Source organism: Drosophila miranda (genome assembly GCF_003369915.1).
Source record: "Drosophila miranda strain MSH22 chromosome Y unlocalized genomic scaffold, D.miranda_PacBio2.1 Contig_Y2_pilon, whole genome shotgun sequence".
Lineage (NCBI taxonomy): Eukaryota > Metazoa > Arthropoda > Insecta > Diptera > Drosophilidae > Drosophila > Drosophila miranda.
In genome coordinates, this window is record NW_022881614.1 from 4,557,430 (window position 1) to 4,579,998 (window position 22,569).

Genomic DNA, 22,569 nt, shown 5'->3' on the forward strand with positions numbered 1-22,569 from the left:
TCATTATCTATGATTCTGCGTTTTTAGTTTTCTCGTATCCTCAATATTGTGGATGCAACAGATTTTCGTCCTTTGTGGGGGCGGAAGGGGGTTCCCCACAAAGGACGAAAATCTGTTGCATCCACAATATTGAGGATACGCGAAATTTTGAGATATACGTTTTATAGTGAGATCTAACAGGAGTGCGGATACCAAATTTGGTTACTCTAGCCTTAATAGTCTCTGAGATTTTTTAATATCTCCAGATTTTCGTCCTTTGCGGGGGCGGAAGGGGGTGTGGCGAAATTTTGAAACAAACTCGTCTCGGTCCGATATATGAGGAGTGTGGATACCAAATTTGGTTGCTCTAGCTTTTGTAGTCTCTGAGATCTAGGCGCTAATGTTTTACTCTAAGCAAAGCCGCCTATGCTACGTGTGTGTTAGAGAGAGACAGGGCGAGAAAAAATGAAATTGTTTTCTTGATGCTGGCTATAATAATAATACGATCCAATTCAGATTCCGCAGTCTTAAAGATATGGTCATTCTCTACAATTCTACGTTTTTGGTTTTCTCATATCTTTAAAATTGTGGATGCCACAGATTTTCGTCCTTTGTGGGGGCAGAAGTGGGCGGGGCGAAGTTTTGAAATATTTTTGTAGCAGTGACGTATCACAGAAGTCTGGATCCAAAACATCGTTGCTCTAGCTCTTATAGTCTTTGAGCACTAGGCGCTGAAGGGGACGGACAGACGGACAGACAGACGACGGACGGACGGACAGACAGACAGGACTCAATCGACTCGGCTATTGATGCTGATCAAGAATATATATACTTTATGGGGTCGGAAACGATTCCTTCTGGACGTTACACACATCCACTTTTACCACAAATCTAATATACCCCAATACTCATTTTGAGTATCGGATATAAAAAAAACGAGGGGGAACGTTGTGAGTTGCTGCGGAGACCACAACTCTACAGTTATACCCGATACTAAGTCAGTATGGCTCTCCTCCGGCAGACGCCGCTAATATTAAACGACACGACAAGGAGTGCGTGCGAGAGAGACAGAAAATCAGTCTGAGCGTGACGTCGGGTGCTGCGTAGCCAGTGCAAATCGATTTGTTCCTTTTGGCTATAAAAATGATCTGATCTGATCCAGATTCAGCAATCTGATATATATGATCATTATCTATGATTCTGCGTTTTTAGTTTTCTCGTATCCTCAATATTGTGGATGCAACAGATTTTCGTCCTTTGTGGGGGCGGAAGGGGGTGGGGCGAAATCTTGAGATATACGTTTTATAGTCAGGTCTAACAGGAGAGCGGATACCAAATTTGGTTACTCTAGCTTTAATAATCTCTGAGATTTTTTAATATCTCCAGATTTTCGTCCTTTGCGGGGGCGGAAGGGGGTGTTGCGAAATTTTGAAACAAACCTCGTCTCGGTCCGATATATTAGGAGTGTGGATACCAAATTTGGTTGCTCTAGCTTTTGTAGTCCCTGAGATCTAGGCGCTAATGTTTTACTCTAAGCAAAGCCGCCTATGCTACGTGTGTGTTAGAGAGAGACAGGGCGAGAAAAAATGAAATTGTTTTCTTGATGCTGGCTATAATAATAATAGGATCCAATTCAGATTCCGCAGTCTTAAAGATATGGTCATTCTCTACAATTCTACGTTTTTGGTTTTCACATATCTTTAAAATTGTGGATGCCACAGATTTTCGTCCTCTGTGGGGGCGGAAGTGGGCGGGGCGAAGTTTTGAAATATTTTTGTAGCAGTGACATATCACAGAAGTCTGGACGGACAAACGGACAGACGGACGGACGGACAGACGGACAGACGGACGGACGGACAGACGGACAGACGGACGGACGGACAGACAGACATTGCTCAATCGACTCGGCTATTGATGCTGATCAAGAATATATATACTTTATGGGGTCGGAAACGATTCCTTTTGGACGTTACACACATCCACTTTTACCATAAATCTAATATACCCCAATACTCATTTTGAGTATCGAGTATAATTATTAAAACGAGGGGGAACGTTCAGAGTTGCTGCGGACACCGCAACTCTACAGTTATACCCGATACTAAGTCAGTATGGCTCTCCTCCGGCAGACGCCGCTAATATTGAACGACACGACAAAGAGTGCGTGAGAGAGAGACAGAAAATCAGTCTGAGCGTGACGTCGGGCGCTGCGTAGCCAGTGCAAATTGATTTGTTCCTTTTGGCTATAAAAATGATCTGATCTGATCCAGATTCAACAATCTGATAGATATGGTCATTATCTATCATTCTGCGTTTTTAGTTTTCTCGTATCTTCAAAATTGTGGATGCAACAGATTTTCGTCCTTTGTGTGGGCGGAAGTGGGCGGGGCGAAGTTTTGAAATATTTTTGTAGCAGTGACATATCACAGAAGTCTGGATCCAAAACATCGTTGCTCTAGCGTTATAGTCTTTGAGCACTAGGCGCTGAAGGGGACGGACAGACGGACAGACAGACGACGGACGGACGGACAGACAGACAGGACTCAATCGACTCGGCTATTGATGCTGATCAAGAATATATATACTTTATGGGGTCGGAAACGATTCCTTCTGGACGTTACACACATCCACTTTTACCACAAATCTAATATACCCCAATACTCATTTTGAGTATCGGATATAAAAAAAACGAGGGGGAACGTTGTGAGTTGCTGCGGAGACCGCAACTCTACAGTTATACCCGATACTAAGTCAGTATGGCTCTGCTCCGGCAGACGCCGCTAATATTGAACGACACGACAAAGAGTGCGTGAGAGAGAGACAGAAAATCAGTCTGAGCGTGACGTCGGGCGCTGCGTAGCCAGTGCAAATTGATTTGTTCCTTTTGGCTATAAAAATGATCTGATCTGATCCAGATTCAACAGTCTGATAGATATGGTCATTATCTATCATTCTGCGTTTTTAGTTTTCTCGTATCTTCAAAATTGTGGATGCAACAGATTTTCGTCCTTTGTGTGGGCGGAAGGGGGTGGGGCGAAATTTTGAGATACACGTTTTATAGTAAGATCTAACAAGAGTGCGGATACCAAATTTGGTTACTCTAGCCTTAATAGTCTCTGAGATTTTTGAATATCCCCAGATTTTCGTCCTTTGCGGGGGCGGAAGGGAGTGTGGCGAAATTTTGAAACAAACTCGTCTCGGTCCGATATATTAGGAGTGTGGATACCAAATTTGGTTGCTATAGCTTTTGTAGTCTCTGAGATCTAGGCGCTAATGTTTTACTCTAAGCAAAGCCGCCTATGCTACGTGTGTGTTAGAGAGAGACAGGGCGAGAAAAAATGAAATTGTTTTCTTGATGCTGGCTATAATAATAATACGAAGTTTTGAAATATTTTTGTAGCAGTGACATATCACAGAAGTCTGGATCCAAAACATCGTTGCTCTAGCTCTTATAGTCTTTGAGCACTAGGCGCTGAAGGGGTCGGACGGACGGACGGACGGACGGACAGACGGACAGACAGACAGGGCTCAATCGACTCGGCTATTGATTCTGATCAAGAATATATATACTTTATGGGGTCGGAAACGATTCCTTCTGGACGTTACACACATCCACTTTCACCACAAATCTAATATACCCCAATACTCATTTTGAGTATCGGATATAATTATTAAAACGAGGGGGAACGTTGTGAGTTGCTGCGGACACCGCAACTCTACAGTTATACCCGATACTAAGTCAGTATGGCTCTCCTCCGGCAGACGCCGCTAATATTAAACGACACGACAAAGAGTGCGTGCGAGAGAGACAGAAAATCAGTCTGAGCGTGACGTCGGGCGCTGCGTAGCCACTGCAAATTGATTTGTTCCTATTGGCTATAAAAATGATCTGATCTGATACAGATTCAGCAATCTGATAGATATGGTCATTATCTATGATTCTGCGTTTTTAGTTTTCTCGAATGTGCAATATTGTGGATGCAACAGATTTTCGTCTTTTGTGGGGGCGAAAGGGGGTGGGGCGAAATTTTGAGATATACGTTTTATAGTGAGATCTAACAGGAGTGCGGATACCAAATTTGGTTACTCTATCCTTAATAGTCTCTGAGATTTGTGAATATCCCCAGATTTTCATCCATTGCGGGGGCGGAAGGGGGTGTGGCGAAATTTTGAAACAAACTCGTCTCGGTCCGATATATAAGGAGTGTTGATACCAAATTTGGTTGTTCTAGCTTTTATAGTCTCTGAGATCTAGGCGCTAATGTTTTACTCTAAGCAAAGCCGGCTATGCTACGTGTGTGTTAGAGAGAGACAGGGCGAGAAAAAATGAAATTGTTTTCTTGATTCTGGCTATAATAATTATACGATCTAGTTCAGATTTTGCACTCTAGAAGATATAGTCATTTTCTACGATTCTGCGTTTTTAGTTTTCTCGTATCGTCGAAATTGTGAATGCCACAGATTTTCGCCCTTTGTGGAGGCGGAAGTGGGCGGGGCAAAGTTTTGAAATATTCTTGTAGCAGTGACATATCACAGAAGTCTGGATCCAAAACATCGTTGCTCTAGCTCTTATAGTCTTTGAGCACTAGGCGCTGAAGGGGACGGACAAACGGACAGACGGACAGACGGACGGACGGACAGACGGACAGACAGACATGGCTCAATCGACTCGGCTATTGATGCTGATCAAGAATATATATACTTTATGGGGTCGGAAACGATTCCTTCTGGACGTTACACACATCCACTTTTACCACAAATCTAATATACCCCAATACTCATTTTGAGTATCGGATATAAAAAAAACGAGTGGGAACGTTGTGAGTTGCTGCGGAGACCGCAACTCTACAGTTATACCCGATACTAAGTCAGTATGGCTCTGCTCCGGCAGACGCCGGAACGACATGACAAAGAGTGCGTGAGAGAGAGACAGAAAATCAGTCTGAGCGTGACGTCGGACGCTGCGTAGCCAGTGCAAATTGATTTGTTCCTTTTGGCTATAAAAATGATCTGATCTGATCCAGATTCAACAATCTGATAGATATGGTCATTATCTATCATTCTGCGTTTTTAGTTTTCTCGTATCTTCAAAATTGTGGATGCAACAGATTTTCGTCCTTTGTGTGGGCGGAAGGGGGTGGGGCGAAATTTTGAGATACACGTTTTATAGTAAGATCTAACAGGAGTGCGGAACCAAATTTGGTTACTCTAGCCTTAATAGTCTCTGAGATTTTTGAATATCTCCAGATTTCCGTCCTTTGCGGGGGCGGAAGGGGGTGTGGCGAAATTTTGAAACAAACTCGTCTCGGTCCGATATATTAGGAGTGTGGATACTAAATTTGGTTGCTCTAGCTTTTGTAGTCTCTGAGATCTAGACTCTAATGTTTTACTCTAAGCAAAGCCGCCTATGCTACGTGTGTGTTAGAGAGAGACAGGGCGAGAAAAAATGAAATTGTTTTCTTGATGCTGGCTATAATAATAATACGATCCAATTCAGATTCCGCAGTCTTAAAGATATGGTCATTCTCTACAATTCTACGTTTTTGGTTTTCACATATCTTTAAAATTGTGGATGCCACAGATTTTCGTCCTTTGTGGGGGCGGAAGTGGGCGGGGCGAAGTTTTGAAATATTTTTGTAGCAGTGACATATCACAGAAGTCTGGATCCAAAACATCGTTGCTCTAGCTCTTATAGTCTTTGAGCACTAGGCGCTGAAGGGGACGGACAGACGGACAGACAGACGACGGACGGACGGACAGACAGACAGGACTCAATCGACTCGGCTATTGATGCTGATCAAGAATATATATACTTTATGGGGTCGGAAACGATTCCTTCTGGACGTTACACACATCCACTTTTACCACAAATCTAATATACCCCAATACTCATTTTGAGTATCGAGTATAATTATTAAAACGAGGGGGAACGTTCAGAGTTGCTGCGGACACCGCAACTCTACAGTTATACCCGATACTAAGTCAGTATGGCTCTCCTCCGGCAGACGCCGCTAATATTAAACGACACGACAAAGAGTGCGTGAGAGAGAGACAGAAAATCAGTCTGAGCGTGACGTCGGGCGCTGCGTAGCCAGTGCAAATTGATTTGTTCCTTTTGGCTATAAAAATGATCTGATCTGATCCAGATTCAACAATCTGATAGATATGGTCATTATCTATCATTCTGCGTTTTTAGTTTTCTCGTATCTTCAAAATTGTGGATGCAACAGATTTTCGTCCTTTGTGTGGGCGGAAGGGGGTGGGGCGAAATTTTGAGATACACGTTTTATAGTAAGATCTAACAGGAGTGCGGATACCAAATTTGGTTACTCTAGCCTTAATAGTCTCTGAGATTTTTGAATATCTCCAGATTTTCGTCCTTTGCGGGGGCGGAAGGGGGTGTGGCGAAATTTTGAAACAAACTCGTCTCGGTCCGATATATTAGGAGTGTGGATACCAAATTTGGTTGCTCTAGCTTTTGTAGTCTCTGAGATCTAGGCGCTAATGTTTTACTCTAAGCAAAGCCGCCTATGCTACGTGTGTGTTAGAGAGAGACAGGGCGAGAAAAAATGAAATTGTTTTCTTGATGCTGGCTATAATAATAATACGATCCAATTCAGATTCCGCAGTCTTAAAGATATGGTCATTCTCTACAATTCTACGTTTTTGGTTTTCTCATATCTTTAAAATTGTGGATGCCACAGATTTTCGGCCTCTGTGGGGGCGGAAACGGGCGGGGCGAAGTTTTGAAATATTTTTGTAGCAGTGACATATCACAGAAGTCTGGACGGACAAACGGACAGACGGACAGACGGACGGACGGACAGACGGACGGACGGACAGACGGACAGACGGACGGATGGACAGACGGACAGACAGACATGGCTCAATCGACTCGGCTATTGATGCTGATCAAGAATATATATACTTTATGGGGTCGGAAACGATTCCTTTTGGACGTTACACACATCCGCTTTTACCATAAATCTAATATACCCCAATACTCATTTTGAGTATCGGGTATAACGAGGGGGAACGTTGTGAGTTACTAAGTCAGTATGGCTCTGCTCCGGCAGACGCCGCTAATATTGAACGACACGACAAAGAGTGCGTGAGAGAGAGACAGAAAATCAGTCTGAGCGTGACGTCGGGCGCTGCGTAGCCAGTGCAAATTGATTTGTTCCTTTTGGCTATAAAAATTATCTGATCTGATCCAGATTCAACAATCTGATAGATATGGTCATTATCTATCATTCTGCGTTTTTAGTTTTCTCGTATCTTCAAAATTGTGGATGCAACAGATTTTCGTCCTTTGTGTGGGCGGAAGGGGGTGGGGCGAAATTTCGAGATACACGTTTTATAGTAAGATCTAACAGGAGTGCGGATACCAAATTTGGTTACTCTAGCCTTAATAGTCTCTGAGATTTTTGAATATCCCCAGATTTTCGTCCTTTGCGGGGGCGGAAGGGAGTGGGCGAAATTTTGAAACAAACTCGTCTCGGTCCGATATATTAGGAGTGTGGATACTAAATTTGGTTGCTCTAGCTTTTGTAGTCTCTGAGATCTAGGCGCTAATGTTTTACTCTAAGCAAAGCCGCCTATGCTACGTGTGTGTTAGAGAGAGACAGGGCGAGAAAAAATGAAATTGTTTTCTTGATGCTGGCTATAATAATAATACGATCCAATTCAGATTCCGCAGTCTTAAAGATATGGTCATTCTCTACAATTCTACGTTTTTGGTTTTCTCATATCTTTAAAATTGTGGATGCCACAGATTTTCGTCCTTTGTGGGGGCGGAAGTGGGCGGGGCGAAGTTTTGAAATATTTTTGTAGCAGTGACATATCACAGAAGTCTGGATCCAAAACATCGTTGCTCTAGCTCTTATAGTCTTTGAGCACTAGGCGCTGAAGGGGTCGGACGGACGGACGGACGGACGGACAGACGGACAGACAGACAGGGCTCAATCGTTTTTGGTTTTCTCATATCTTTAAAATTAGGGATGCCACAGATTTTCGTCCTTTGTGGGGGCGGAAGTGGGCGGGGCGAAGTTTTGAAATATTTTTGTAGCAGTGACATATCACAGAAGTCTGGATCCAAAACATCGTTGCTCTAGCTCTTATATTCTTTGAGCACTAGGCGCTGAAGGGGACGGACAGACGGACAGACAGACGACGGACGGACGGACAGACAGACAGGACTCAATCGACTCGGCTATTGATGCTGATCAAGAATATACATACTTTATGGGGTCGGAAACGATTCCTTCTGGACGTTACACACATCCACTTTTACCACAAATCTAATATACCCCAATACTCATTTTGAGTATCGAGTATAATTATTAAAACGAGGGGGAACGTTCAGAGTTGCTGCGGACTCCGCAACTCTACAGTTATACCCGATACTAAGTCAGTATGGCTCTCCTCCGGCAGACGCCGCTAATATTAAACGACACGACAAAGAGTGCGTGCGAGAGAGACAGAAAATCAGTCTGAGCGTGACGTCGGGCGCTGCGTAGCCACTGCAAATTGATTTGTTCCTATTGACTATAAAAATGATCTGATCTGATCCAGATTCAGCAATCTGATAGATATGGTCATTATCTATGATTCTGCGTTTTTAGTTTTCTCGAATGTGCAATATTGTGGATGCAACAGATTTTCGTCCTTTGTGTGGGCGGAAGGGGGTGGGGCGAAATTTTGAGATACATGTTTTATAGTAAGATCTAACAGGAGTGCGGATACCAAATTTGGTTACTCTAGCCTTAATAGTCTCTGAGATTTTTGAATATCTCCAGATTTTCGTCCTTTGCGGGGGCGGAAGGGGGTGTGGCGAAATTTTGAAACAAACTCGTCTCGGTCCGATATATTAGGAGTGGGGATACCAAATTTGGTTGCTCTAGCTTTTGTAGTCTCTGAGATCTAGGCGCTAATGTTTTACTCTAAGCAAAGCCGCCTATGCTACGTGTGTGTTAGAGAGAGACAGGGCGAGAAAAAATGAAATTGTTTTCTTGATGCTGGCTATAATAATAATACGATCCAATTCAGATTCCGCAGTCTTAAAGATATGGTCATTCTCTACAATTCTACGTTTTTGGTTTTCTCATATCTTTAAAATTGTGGATGCCACAGATTTTCGTCCTTTGTGGGGGCGGAAGGGGGCGGGGCGAAGTTTTCAAATATTTGTGTAATAGTGAGATATCACAGAAGTCTGGACGGACAAACGGACAGACGGACAGACGGACGGACGGACAGACGGACAGACGGACCGACGGACAGACGGACAGACGGACGGACGGACAGACGGACAGACGGACAGACAGACATGGCTCAATCGACTCGGCTATTGATGCTGATCAAGAATATATATACTTTATGGGGTCGGAAACGATTCCTTTTGGACGTTACACACATCCACTTTTACCATAAATCTAATATACCCCAATACTCATTTTGAGTATCGGGTATAACGAGGGGGAACGTTGTGAGTTACTAAGTCAGTATGGCTCAGCTCCGGCAGACGCCGCTAATAATGAACGACACGACAAAGAGTGCGTGAGAGAGAGACAGAAAATCAGTCTGAGCGTGACGTCGGGCTCTGCGTAGCCAGTGCAAATTGATTTGTTCCTTTTGGCTATAAAAATTATCTGATCTGATCCAGATTCAGCAATCTGATAGATATGATCATTATCTATGATTCTGCGTTTTTAGTTTTCTCGTATCCTCAATATTGTGGATGCAACAGATTTTCGTCCTTTGTGGGGGCGGAAGGGGGTGGGGCGAAATTTTGAGATATACGTTTTATAGTGAGATCTAACAGGAGTTCGGATACCAAATTTGGTTACTCTAGCCTTAATAGTCTCTGAGATTTTTGTATATCTCCAGATTTTCGTCCTTTGCGGGGGCGGAAGGGGGTGTGGCGAAATTTTGAAACAAACTCGTCTCGGTCCGATATATTAGGAGTGTGGATACCAAATTTGGTTGCTCTAGCTTTTGTAGTCTCTGAGATCTAGGCGCTAATGTTTTACTCTAAGCAAAGCCGCCTATGCTACGTGTGTGTTAGAGAGAGACAGGGCGAGAAAAAATGAAATTGTTTTCTTGATGCTGGCTATAATAATAATACGATCCAATTCAGATTCCGCAGTCTTAAAGATATGGTCATTCTCTACAATTCTACGTTTTTGGTTTTCTCATATCTTTAAAATTGTGGATGCCACAGATTTTCGTCCTTTGTGGGGGCGGGGCGAAGTTTTGAAATATTTTTGTAGCAGTGACATATCACAGAAGTCTGGATCCAAAACATCGTTGCTCTAGCTCTTATAGTCTTTGAGCACTAGGCGCTGAAGGGGACGGACAGACGGACAGACAGACGACGGACGGACGGACAGACAGACAGGACTCAATCGACTCGGCTATTGATGCTGATCAAGAATATATATACTTTATGGGGTCGGAAACGATTCCTTCTGGACGTTACACACATCCACTTTTACCACAAATCTAATATACCCCAATACTCATTTTGAGTATCGGATATAAAAAAAAACGAGGGGGAACGTTGTGAGTTGCTGCGGAGACCGCAACTCTACAGTTATACCCGATACTAAGTCAGTATGGCTCTCCTCCGGCAGACGCCGCTAATATTAAACGACACGACAAGGAGTGCGTGCGAGAGAGACAGAAAATCAGTCTGAGCGTGACGTCGGGCGCTGCGTAGCCAGTGCAAATTGATTTGTTCCTTTTGGCTATAAAAATGATCTGATCTGATCCAGATTCAGCAATCTGATAGATATGATCATTATCTATGATTCTGCGTTTTTAGTTTTCTCGTATCCTCAATATTGTGGATGCAACAGATTTTCGTCCTTTGTGGGGGCGGAAGGGGGTAAGGCGAAATTTTGAGATATACGTTTTATAGTGAGATCTAACAGGAGTGCGGATACCAAATTTGGTTACTCTAGCCTTAATAGTCTCTGAGATTTTTGAATATCTCCAGATTTCCGTCCTTTGCGGGGGCGGAAGGGGGTGTGGCGAAATTTTGAAACAAACTCGTCTCGGTCCGATATATTAGGAGTGTGGATACCAAATTTGGTTGCTCTAGCTTTTGTAGTCTCTGAGATTTAGGCGCTAATGTTTTACTCTAAGCAAAGCCGCCTATGCTACGTGTGTGTTAGAGAGAGACAGGGCGAGAAAAAATGAAATTGTTTTCTTGATGCTGGCTATAATAATAATAGGATCCAATTCAGATTCCGCAGTCTTAAAGATATGGTCATTCTCTACAATTCTACGTTTTTGGTTTTCACATATCTTTAAAATTGTGGATGCCACAGATTTTCATCCTCTGTGGGGGCGGAAGTGGGCGGGGCGAAGTTTTGAAATATTTTTGTAGCAGTGACATATCACAGAAGTCTGGACGGACAAACGGACAGACGGACAGACGGACGGACGGACAGACGGACAGACGGACGGACGGACAGACGGACAGACGGACAGACAGACATGGCTCAATCGACTCGGCTATTGATGCTGATCAAGAATATATATACTTTATGGGGTCGGAAACGATTCCTTTTGGACGTTACACACATCCACTTTTACCATAAATCTAATATACCCCAATACTCATTTTGAGTATCGGGTATAACGAGGGGGAACGTTGTGAGTTACTAAGTCAGTATGGCTCTGCTCCGGCAGACGCCGCTAATATTGAACGACACGACAAAGAGTGCGTGAGAGAGAGACAGAAAATCAGTCTGAGCGTGACGTCGGGCGCTGCGTAGCCAGTGCAAATTGATTTGTTCCTTTTGGCTATAAAAATTATCTGATCCAGATTCAGCAATCTGATATATATGATCATTATCTATTATTCTGCGTTTTTAGTTTTCTCGTATCCTCAATATTGTGGATGCAACAGATTTTCGTCCTTTGTGGGGAACCCCCTTCCGCCCCCACAAAGGACGAAAATCTGTTGCATCCACAATATTGAGGATACGCGAAATTTTGAGATATACGTTTTATAGTGAGATCTAACAGGAGTGCGGATACCAAATTTGGTTACTCTAGCCTTAATAGTCTCTGAGATTTTTTAATATCTCCAGATTTTCGTCCTTTGCGGGGGCGGAAGGGGGTGTGGCGAAATTTTGAAACAAAAATATATTAGGAGTGTGGATACCAAATTTGGTTGCTCTAGCTTTTGTAGTCTCTGAGATCTAGGCGCTAATGCTTTACTCTAAGCAAAGCCGCCTATGCTACGTGTGTGTTAGAGAGAGACAGGGCGAGAAAAAATGAAATTGTTTTCTTGATGCTGGCTATAATAATAATACGATCCAATTCAGATTCCGCAGTCTTAAAGATATGGTCATTCTCTACAATTCTACGTTTTTGGTTTTCTCATATCTTTAAAATTGTGGATGCCACAGATTTTCGTCCTTTGTGGGGGCGGAAGTGGGCGGGGCGAAGTTTTGAAATATTTTTGTAGCAGTGACATATCACAGAAGTCTGGATCCAAAACATCGTTGCTCTAGCTCTTATAGTCTTTGAGCACTAGGCGCTGAAGGGGACGGACAGACGGACAGACAGACGACGGACGGACGGACAGACAGACAGGACTCAATCGACTCGGCTATTGATGCTGATCAAGAATATATATACTTTATGGGGTCGGAAACGATTCCTTCTGGACGTTACACACATCCACTTTTACCACAAATCTAATATACCCCAATACTCATTTTGAGTATCGGATATAAAAAAAACGAGGGGGAACGTTGTGAGTTGCTGCGGAGACCGCAACTCTACAGTTATACCCGATACTAAGTCAGTATGGCTCTGCTCCGGCAGACGCCGCTAATATTGAACGACACGACAAAGAGTGCGTGAGAGAGAGACAGAAAATCAGTCTGAGCGTGACGTCGGGCGCTGCGTAGTCAGTGCAAATTGATTTGTTCCTTTTGGCTATAAAAATGATCTGATCTGATCCAGATTCAACAATCTGATAGATATGGTCATTATCTATCATTCTGCGTTTTTAGTTTTCTCGTATCTTCAAAATTGTGGATGCAACAGATTTTCGTCCTTTGTGTGGGCGGAAGGGGGTGGGGCGAAATTTTGAGATACACGTTTTATAGTAAGATCTAACAGGAGTGCGGATACCAAATTTGGTTACTCTAGCCTTAATAGTCTCTGAGATTTTTTAATATCTCCAGATTTTCGTCCTTTGCGGGGGCGGAAGGGGGTGTGGCGAAATTTTGAGATATACGTTTTATAGTGAGATCTAACAGGAGTGCGGATACCAAATTTGGTTACTCTAGCCTTAATAATCTCTGAGATTTTTTAATATCTCCAGATTTTCGTCCTTTGCGGGGGCGGAAGGGGATGTTGCGAAATTTTGAAACAAACTCGTCTCGGTCCGATATATTAGGAGTGTGGATACCAAATTTGGTTGCTCTAGCTTTTGTAGTCTCTGAGATTTAGGCGCTAATGTTTTACTCTAAGCAAAGCCGCCTATGCTACGTGTGTGTTAGAGAGAGACAGGGCGAGAAAAAATGAAATTGTTTTCTTGATGCTGGCTATAATAATAATAGGATCCAATTCAGATTCCGCAGTCTTAAAGATATGGTCATTCTCTACAATTCTACGTTTTTGGTTTTCACATATCTTTAAAATTGTGAATGCCACAGATTTTCATCCTCTGTGGGGGCGGAAGTGGGCGGGGCGAAGTTTTGAAATATTTTTGTAGCAGTGACATATCACAGAAGTCTGGACGGACAAACGGACAGACGGACAGACGGACGGACGGACAGACGGACAGACGGACGGACGGACAGACGGACAGACGGACAGACAGACATGGCTCAATCGACTCGGCTATTGATGCTGATCAAGAATATATATATATACTTTATGGGGTCGGAAACGATTCCTTTCGGACGTTACACACATCCACTTTTACCATAAATCTAATATACCCCAATACTCATTTTGAGTATCGGGTATAACGAGGGGGAACGTTGTGAGTTACTAAGTCAGTATGGCTCTGCTCCGGCAGACGCCGCTAATATTGAACGACACGACAAAGAGTGCGTGAGAGAGAGACAGAAAATCAGTCTGAGCGTGACGTCGGGCGCTGCGTAGCCAGTGCAAATTGATTTGTTCCTTTTGGCTATAAAAATGATCTGATCTGATCCAGATTCAACAATCTGATAGATATGGTCATTATCTATCATTCTGCGTTTATAGTTTTCTCGTATCTTCAAAATTGTGGATGCAACAGATTTTCGTTCTTTGTGTGGGCGGAAGGGGGTGGGGCGAAATTTCGAGATACACGTTTTATAGTAAGATCTAACAGGAGTGCGGATACCAAATTTGGTTACTCTAGCCTTAATAGTCTCTGAGATTTTTGAATATCCCCAGATTTTCGTCCTTTGCGGGGGCGGAAGGGAGTGTGGCGAAATTTTGAAACAAACTCGTCTCGGTCCGATATATTAGGAGTGTGGATACCAAATTTGGTTGCTCTAGCTTTTGTAGTCTCTGAGATCTAGGCGCTAATGTTTTACTCTAATCAAAGCCGCCTATGCTACGTGTGTGTTAGAGAGAGACAGGGCGAGAAAAAATTAAATTGTTTTCTTGCTGCTGGCTATAATAATGATACGATCCAATTCAGATTCCGCAGTATTAAAGATATGGTCATTCTCTACAATTCTACGTCTTTGATTTTCTCATATCTTTAAAATTGTGGATGCCACAGATTTTCGTCCTTTGTGGGGGCGGAAGTGGGCGGGGCGAAGTTTTGAAATATTTTTGTAGCAGTGACATATCACAGAAGTCTGGATCCAAAACATCGTTGCTCTAGCTTTTATAGTCTTTGAGCACTAGGCGCTGAAGGGGACGGACAGACGGACAGACAGACGACGGACGGACGGACAGACAGACAGGACTCAATCGACTCGGCTATTGATGCTGATCAAGAATATATATACTTTATGGGGTCGGAAACGATTCCTTCTGGACGTTACACACATCCACTTTTACCACAAATCTAATATACCCCAATACTCATTTTGAGTATCGGATATAAAAAGAACGAGGGGAACGTTGTGAGTTGCTGCGGAGACCGCAACTCTACAGTTATACCCGATACTAAGTCAGTATGGCTCTCCTCCGGCAGACGCCGCTAATATTAAACGACACGACAAGGAGTGCGTGCGAGAGAGACAGAAAACCAGTCTGAGCGTTACGTCGGGTGCTGCGTAGCCAGTGCAAATTGATTTGTTCCTTTTGGCTATAAAAATGATCTGATCTGATCCAGATTCAGCAATCTGATAGATATGATCATTATCTATGATTCTGCGTTTTTAGTTTTCTCGTATCCTCAATATTGTGGATGCAACAGATTTTCGTCCTTTGTGGGGCGGAAGTGGGCGGGGCGAAGTTTTGAAATATTTTTGTAGCAGTGACATATCACAGAAGTCTGGACCCAAAACATCGTTGCTCTAGCTCTTATAGTCTTTGAGCACTAGGCGCTGAAGGGGACGGACAGACGGACAGACGGACGGACGGACAGACAGACAGGGCTCAATCGACTCGGCTATTGATGCTGATCAAGAATATATATACTTTATGGGGTCGGAAACGATTCCTTCTGGACGTTACACACATCCACTTTTACCATAAATCTAATATACCCCAATACTCATTTTGAGTATCGGGTATAACGAGGGGGAACGTTGTGAGTTACTAAGTCAGTATGGCTCTGCTCCGGCAGACGCCGCTAATATTGAACGACACGACAAAGAGTGCGTGAGAGAGAGACAGAAAATCAGTCTGAGCGTGACGTCGGGCGCTGCGTAGCCAGTGCAAATTGATTTGTTCCTTTTGGCTATAAAAATGATCTGATCTGATCCAGATTCAACAATCTGATAGATATGGTCATTATCTATCATTCTGCGTTTTTAGTTTTCTCGTATCTTCAAAATTGTGGATGCAACAGATTTTCGTCCTTTGTGTGGCAGAAGGGGGTGGGGCGAAATTTCGAGATACACGTTTTGTAGTAAGATCTAACAGGAGTGCGGATACCAAATTTGGTTACTCTAGCCTTAATAGTCTCTGAGATTTTTGAATATCCCCAGATTTTCATCCTTTGCGGGGGCGGAAGGGGGTGTGGCGAAATTTTGAAACAAACTCGTCTCGATCCGATATATTAGGAGTGTGGATACCAAATTTGGTTGCTCTAGCTTTTATAGTCTCTGAGATCTAGGCGCTAATGTTTTACTCTAAGCAAAGACGCCTATGCTACGTGTGTGTTAGAGAGAGACAGGGCGAGAAAAAATTAAATTGTTTTCTTGATGCTGGCTATAATAATAATACGATCTTATTCAAATTCTGCAGTCTAAAAGATATGGTCATTCTCTACGATTCTGCGTTTTTGGTTTTCTCGTATCTTTAAAATCCTTTGGGGGGGCGGAAGTGGGCGGGGCGAAGTTTTAAAATATTTTTGTAGCAGTGACATATCACAGAAGTCTGGATCCAAAACATCGTTGCTCTAGCTCTTATAGTCTTTGAGCACTAGGCGCTAATAGGGACGGACAGACGGACAGACGGACGGACGGACAGACAGATATGGCTCAATCGACTCGGCTATTGATGCTGATCAAGAATATAAATACTTTATGGGGTCGGAAACGATTCCTTCTGGACGTTACACACATCCACTTTTACCACAAATCTAATATACCCCAATACTCATTTTGAGTATCGGGTATAAAAAAGTAATAATAAAATTGCCGCTAATTTGGTTTAGGCCCAAGAATGGGATTTAAAGCCATCTTCTCATACAAATAAATGAATTTTTAAAATGTGCTTGTCTTATCTCAATTAGTTTTAAGATTTTCTCAGCTCCGTAAACTTATACTTTATCGAAAAATATCCCGAAAACTTCAAATTATGTGTTTTTTTCTCTGATTTTTAAGGGGAGGCTTCCGTTCTGAGGCCCAAAAAAATGGCCTAAAAATGCAGGAATTTTTTTCGATACAAGAATTTTGACATTTCAGCTATTTTAAAATATTTTGTAACAACAAATTTAATAAATTCTTGCTATTCGTTGCAAATAAAACGTAGCAAAAAGTTTTTGCTAAATAAATATTTTATACAAAAAAAAAAAAATTATTAAAAAAATTACATTTTTAGAACGGAAACTTCCCCTTAAAATGGAACTAATAAGGATTACGGTGCCTGTTTAGCTTTAATCCACCTTTTAAATCGAAATTCAGTGAAAACCTTAAGCAAGTGTCATACTGGTTTGTGGGCACACCCCCATCGGATGTTCTCCATTTCGCTGGCTTGCGGATTTCCCACTCACCTGTGCGCCAGCATTTTCTTGTAGAGCTGCTGCTGGGCCTTCAGTCCGTGCTTGTCCATCGCTCCGATGGAGATGCCATTGCCGCCCGCACCAGCCCCCACTCCCCCCGTGCCGGCGGCAAACTGCGCCAGCCGCGTGTTGTGATGGTGGTGGTGTCCCCCGCCCCCGCTGCCGCCTGTTCCGCCGCCGCCGTGATGCGATCCCCCGTGATGGGAGGCCGACCCGCCGCCACCGCCACCGCTGCCGCTGCCATAGTGGCTCGCAGCATTGCCGGATATTTGATTCTTGATATTCTGTATATTCTCCAGATCGGCCTTGTGGGCCGCTGCCACTGTGGGCGACACTCCGCCTCCAGCCGGAGGTTGTCCCCCGGCCAGGCCCAAGCCGGCACCCGCCGCCCCACTGCTGCCATTGGGATGCGACTGTGCGATGCCACTGTACTTGCCGCCGCCGCCGCTGCCGCCGCCACTGGTCTTGTGGCCCCTCTTGCTCCAGGCCTTGTTCTTGTTTTTGGGCCCCTGCTGCTGCTGCGGGGCACGGAATTGATGATGCTGCTGTTGCTGTTGCTGAGGGGCACCTGGGGCACCCCCTGCCTGGGATTTGGTGGTGGGAGGTGTGGAGGACTTGGACTTGGATTTGGATTTCGCTGTTGCAGATGTTCCACTGCACTCTGGTTGCTGTTGTTCTTGGGGTTGCTGCTGCTGTTGTTGCTGTTGTTGCCGCCGGGGACTGTGATCCAAGCGGAGGGTGGGCGTCATGCTGGATCTGGTTACGCGACAATCTCCGGGACTATCGCTGAGCCTCTTATCCATCGTTTCAATGGGCAACACTTGACATTTGGATCCCTTTTCGAACGGGATCTTATTTAACACATATTTGCTGTATTTTTGTATATTTTTTTCCACTTACTTTTAAACACTTTTTTCACTTTTTCCACTTATTTGTTTAATGTTTAGTCAGTATATAATTTTCATAGACTTTTTTCAATTGTTGTATTTAATATTTTACTTTTGTATATATTTTTATAGAATATTTTAATGTTAATATTCTATTATGGATATTTTGTAATATATTCACATATTTTTATACCCGATACTTAAAATGAGTATTGGGGTATATTAGATTTGTGGTGAAAGTGGATGTGTGTAACGTCCAGAAGGAATCGTTTCCGACCCCATAAAGTATATATATTCTTGATCAGCATCAATAGCCGAGTCGATTGAGCCATGTCTGTCTGTCCGTCCGTCCGTCTGTCCGTCTGTCCGTCCCATTCAGCGCCTAGTGCTCAAAGACTATAAGAGCTAGAGCAACGATGTTTTGGATCCAGACTTCTGTAATATGTCACTGCTACAAAAAAATTTCAAAACTTCGCCCCGCCCACTTCCGCCTCCACAAAGGACGAAAATCTGTGGCAACCACATTTTTAAAGATACGATAAAACCAAAACGCAGAATCGTAGAGAATGGCCATATCTTTTAGACTGCAGAATCTGAATTGGATCGTATTATTATTATAGCCAGCATCAAGAAAACAATTTAATTTTTTCTCGCCCTGTCTCTCTCTAACACACACGTAGCATAGCCGGCTTTGCTTAGAGTAAAACATTAGCGCCTAGATCTCAGAGACTATAAAATCTAGAGCAACCAAATTTGGTATCCACACTCCTAATATATCGGACCGAGACGAGTTGGTTTCAAAATTTCGCCACACCCCCTTCCGCCCCCGCAAAGGATGAAAATCTGGGGATATTCACAAATCTCAGAGACTATTAAGGCTAGAGTAACCAAATTTAGTATCCGTACTCCTGTCAGATCTCACTATAAAACATATATCTTAAAATTTCGCCCCACCCCCTTCCGCTCCCACAAAGGACGAAAATCTGTTGCATCCACAATATTGCTTATTCGGGAAAACTAAAAACGCAGAATCATAGATAATGATCATATCTATCAGATTGCTGAATCTGGATCAGATCAGATCATTTTTATAGCCAAAAGGAACAAATCAATTTGCACTGGCTATGCAGCGCCCGACGTCACGCTCAGACTGATTTTCTGTCTCTCTCGCACGCACTCTTTGTCGTGTCGTTTAATATTAGCGGCGTCTGCCGGAAGTGAGCCATACTGACTTAGTATCGGGTATAACTGTAGAGTTGCGGTGTCCGCAGCAACTCACAACGTTCCCCCTCGTTAGATTTAAAGTTCATTTTTTAGTAGAATTTTCCACATGTTTTCCATTCAGTTTCCCTTCACTAAATAGATCTACATTTCCAAATCGATTATTTATCGATAAGATTGCACTCTTCGCTCACTCTGCTCTTCTCTCTCTCTTTCTGAAGAGTTTTTTCTAAGGTTTTTGATCTAAAGTCAAGGCTCCACTTTAACCTTTTTCACTTTCACAGTTGCCGATTTGCAGTTTGGAGTTTTCCATTTTCGAGGATAATTGCTTCATTCAACACTCGGTAGCATCGCATCCGAGGGGGGGATTCCTGTCCAGCTGCAAAGAAGAGAAACAACAAAACTGATGAAAATTAATTGCACAAAAATGTAATTGCTTGCCGCCTCTCTCTCGCTCTCCCTCAATGAGCTTAGGATTAGGGCTCCCCCCTCTCTGGGGCTTCTGCCTCTGGCATTTTGCATTCATTATTTGCATAGCCAGAGCCCAGAGGGGGGACCCAAACGACACAGCTTTGAAAAATTTAGTACAGACTCTGGTCTATATGTAGTGCTACCTGCCGCTGCTGCCTCGGTCCCCTTTGGGCCCTCTGTCTGGCCTGGCATTAATATTTACATGGCAAATTCTGGCCAGAACTGAGAGGCTTCTCTCGAGGCCACTCCCAGCAGTCGGGCAGTCCCCTGCCTTCGTCGTTTGGCGGTTTTTGTGCACCAGGACACAGACATAGACACCAGGCAACCCCCCGTCCCCGCCCCCCTTCAAAAAAAAGAAATGCCCATATGACAGATGCCAGGAAGATGCTCCAGTCTACCCCACCCCCAGACAACAGTTTCTTAAGGATGCCCCCTCCACCCGCCAGACGGGGGAAAGGTAATGTAAAGAGACTCCTGGATATTTTAGCGGGATTAGACACTGTAAATGATGTGGAGTTTAGGGATTAGACACTGTAAATGATGTGGAGTCCTTTTTTCCTGACCTTTGACACATATTCTTGCAGCTGTTGGAAAAATGGGAATATTTCACAGAATCTTGTTGATTTCCTTCTTCACGGTGGACTTTGTTTGGATTTCCCCTTTGACTGTTATTTGCCCATTTTCACACACAATTTCCATTCGATTTCCCTTTTGTTGATTGACTTGTTTATTAACGATAAATCCGTGTGCGGCTCGCAGTTACAGAGTTAATTAATTTTTGCTCTTTTCCGAGAGACAGAGAGGGAGGGAGACAGATAGATGGCTCTGTCATGGAAGCCATGCCCTTAGGGTTATATTTTCCCAACGAGAAGGCTATCGGAAATTAGAGCAGGACTCCCCTCTCACTCACCCACTCCCACCTTTCGCTATCCCCCTCTCTGACACTCGTGCAAAGGCAATTTTTATTTGCATATTTTTAGGCGCGCGAATGCGAAATGGGAGCACAACACGCCCCGCCCCGGGCTGGTATGCCTCAAAGAAAATTGTAATTAAAATTTAAATATGCGCGCATTCTGTGCCGTGCCACCTCCACCTGCCCCAAGACAGCCACCGCCTGGAAAGTGGGGCACAATATGAAAGGGAGACCGAGGCAGCAGGCAGCAGGCAGCAGGCAGCAGGAGCTATCTTCAAGGGTACCTTTCCAGAGTGACTTAATAAATCATAAATACATATATAAAGAGAGGAAGAGTGACAGAGAGCCTGCCCCACTACCGGGAATTGTAAATTTTGTTTAATTTTGTCGACATTTTAATGGAGCCTCTTTGTGTGTGGTTTTTATACCCGATACTCAAAATGAGTATTGGGGTATATTAGATTTGTGGTAAAAGTGGATGTGTGTAACGTCCAGAAGGAATCGTTTCCGACCCCATAAAGTATATATATTCTTGATCAGCATCAATAGCCGAGTCGATTGAGCCCTGTCTGTCTGTCCGTCCGTCCGTCTGTCCGTCTGTCCGTCCCTTTCAGCGCCTAGTGCTCAAAGACTATAAAAGCTAGAGCAACGATGTTTTGGATCCAGACTTCTGTGATATGTCACTGCTACAAAAATATTTCAAAACTTCGCTCGCCCACTTCCGCCCCCACAAAGGACGAAAATCTGTGGCATCCACAATTTTAAAGATATGAGAAAACCAAAAACGAATTGTAGAGAATGACCATATCTTTAAGACTGCGAAATCTGAATTGGATCGTATTATTATTATAGCCAGCATCAAGAAAACAATTTCATTTTTTCTCGCCCTGTCTCTCTCTAACACACACGTAGCATAGGCGGCTTTGCTTAGAGTAAAACATTAGCGCCTAGATCTCAGAGACTATAAAAGCTAGAGCAACCAAATTTGGTATCCACACTCCTATTATATCGGACCGAGACGAGTTTGTTTCAAAATTTCGCCACACCCCCTTCCGCCCCCGCAAAGGATGAAAATCTGGGGATATTCACAAATCTCAGAGACTATTCAGGCTAGAGTAACCAAATTTGGTATCCGCACTCCTGTTAGATCTTACTATAAAACGTGTATCTTAAAATTTCAATTCACCCCCTTCCGCCCACACAAAGGACGAAAATCTGTTGCATCCACAATATTGCACATTCGAGAAAACTAAAAACGCAGAATCATAGATAATGACCATATCTATCAGATTGCTGAATCTGGATCAGATCAGATAATTTTTATAGCCAATAGGAACAAATCAATTTGCAGTGGCTACGCAGCGCCCGACGTCACGCTCAGACTGATTTTCTGTCTCTCTCGCACGCACTCTTTGTCGTGTCGTTTAATATTAGCGGCGTCTGCCGGAGGAGAGCCATACTGACTTAGTATCGGGTATAACCGTAGAGTTGCGGTGTCCGCAGCAACTCACAACGTTCCCCCTCGTTCTATTTAACCTGCTCTTACATTCCTCCCAGGTCTGATGCTGAGCTTTACTTACACCACCTCTCAGCAATTAATACTGTTGTTTCAGCATTAGGGTGCAATGATCGAATTATTGTCATGGGGGACTTTAACCTCCCATTTCTTTCTTGGCTGCCTTGTGATGACGCTAACCTGTTGTTTCCCAATTGCCATAATGACTTTATCAATG

General features: G+C 43.5%; 1 protein-coding gene across 1 annotated transcript in view; it reads right to left on the reverse strand.

Moving 5' to 3' along the window:
* LOC117192923 (probable RNA methyltransferase bin3) overlaps nucleotides 1-18,278 on the reverse strand; it is a 37,061-nt gene extending 18,783 nt beyond the window's left edge. Inside the window, exon 1 of the mRNA XM_033397655.1 lies at nucleotides 17,336-18,278. Coding sequence (XP_033253546.1) covers nucleotides 17,336-18,147 — 812 coding nt within the window. The 5' untranslated portion in view covers nucleotides 18,148-18,278. The remainder of the gene's footprint in view (nucleotides 1-17,335) is intronic.
* Nucleotides 18,279-22,569: the final 4,291 nt, after the last annotated feature.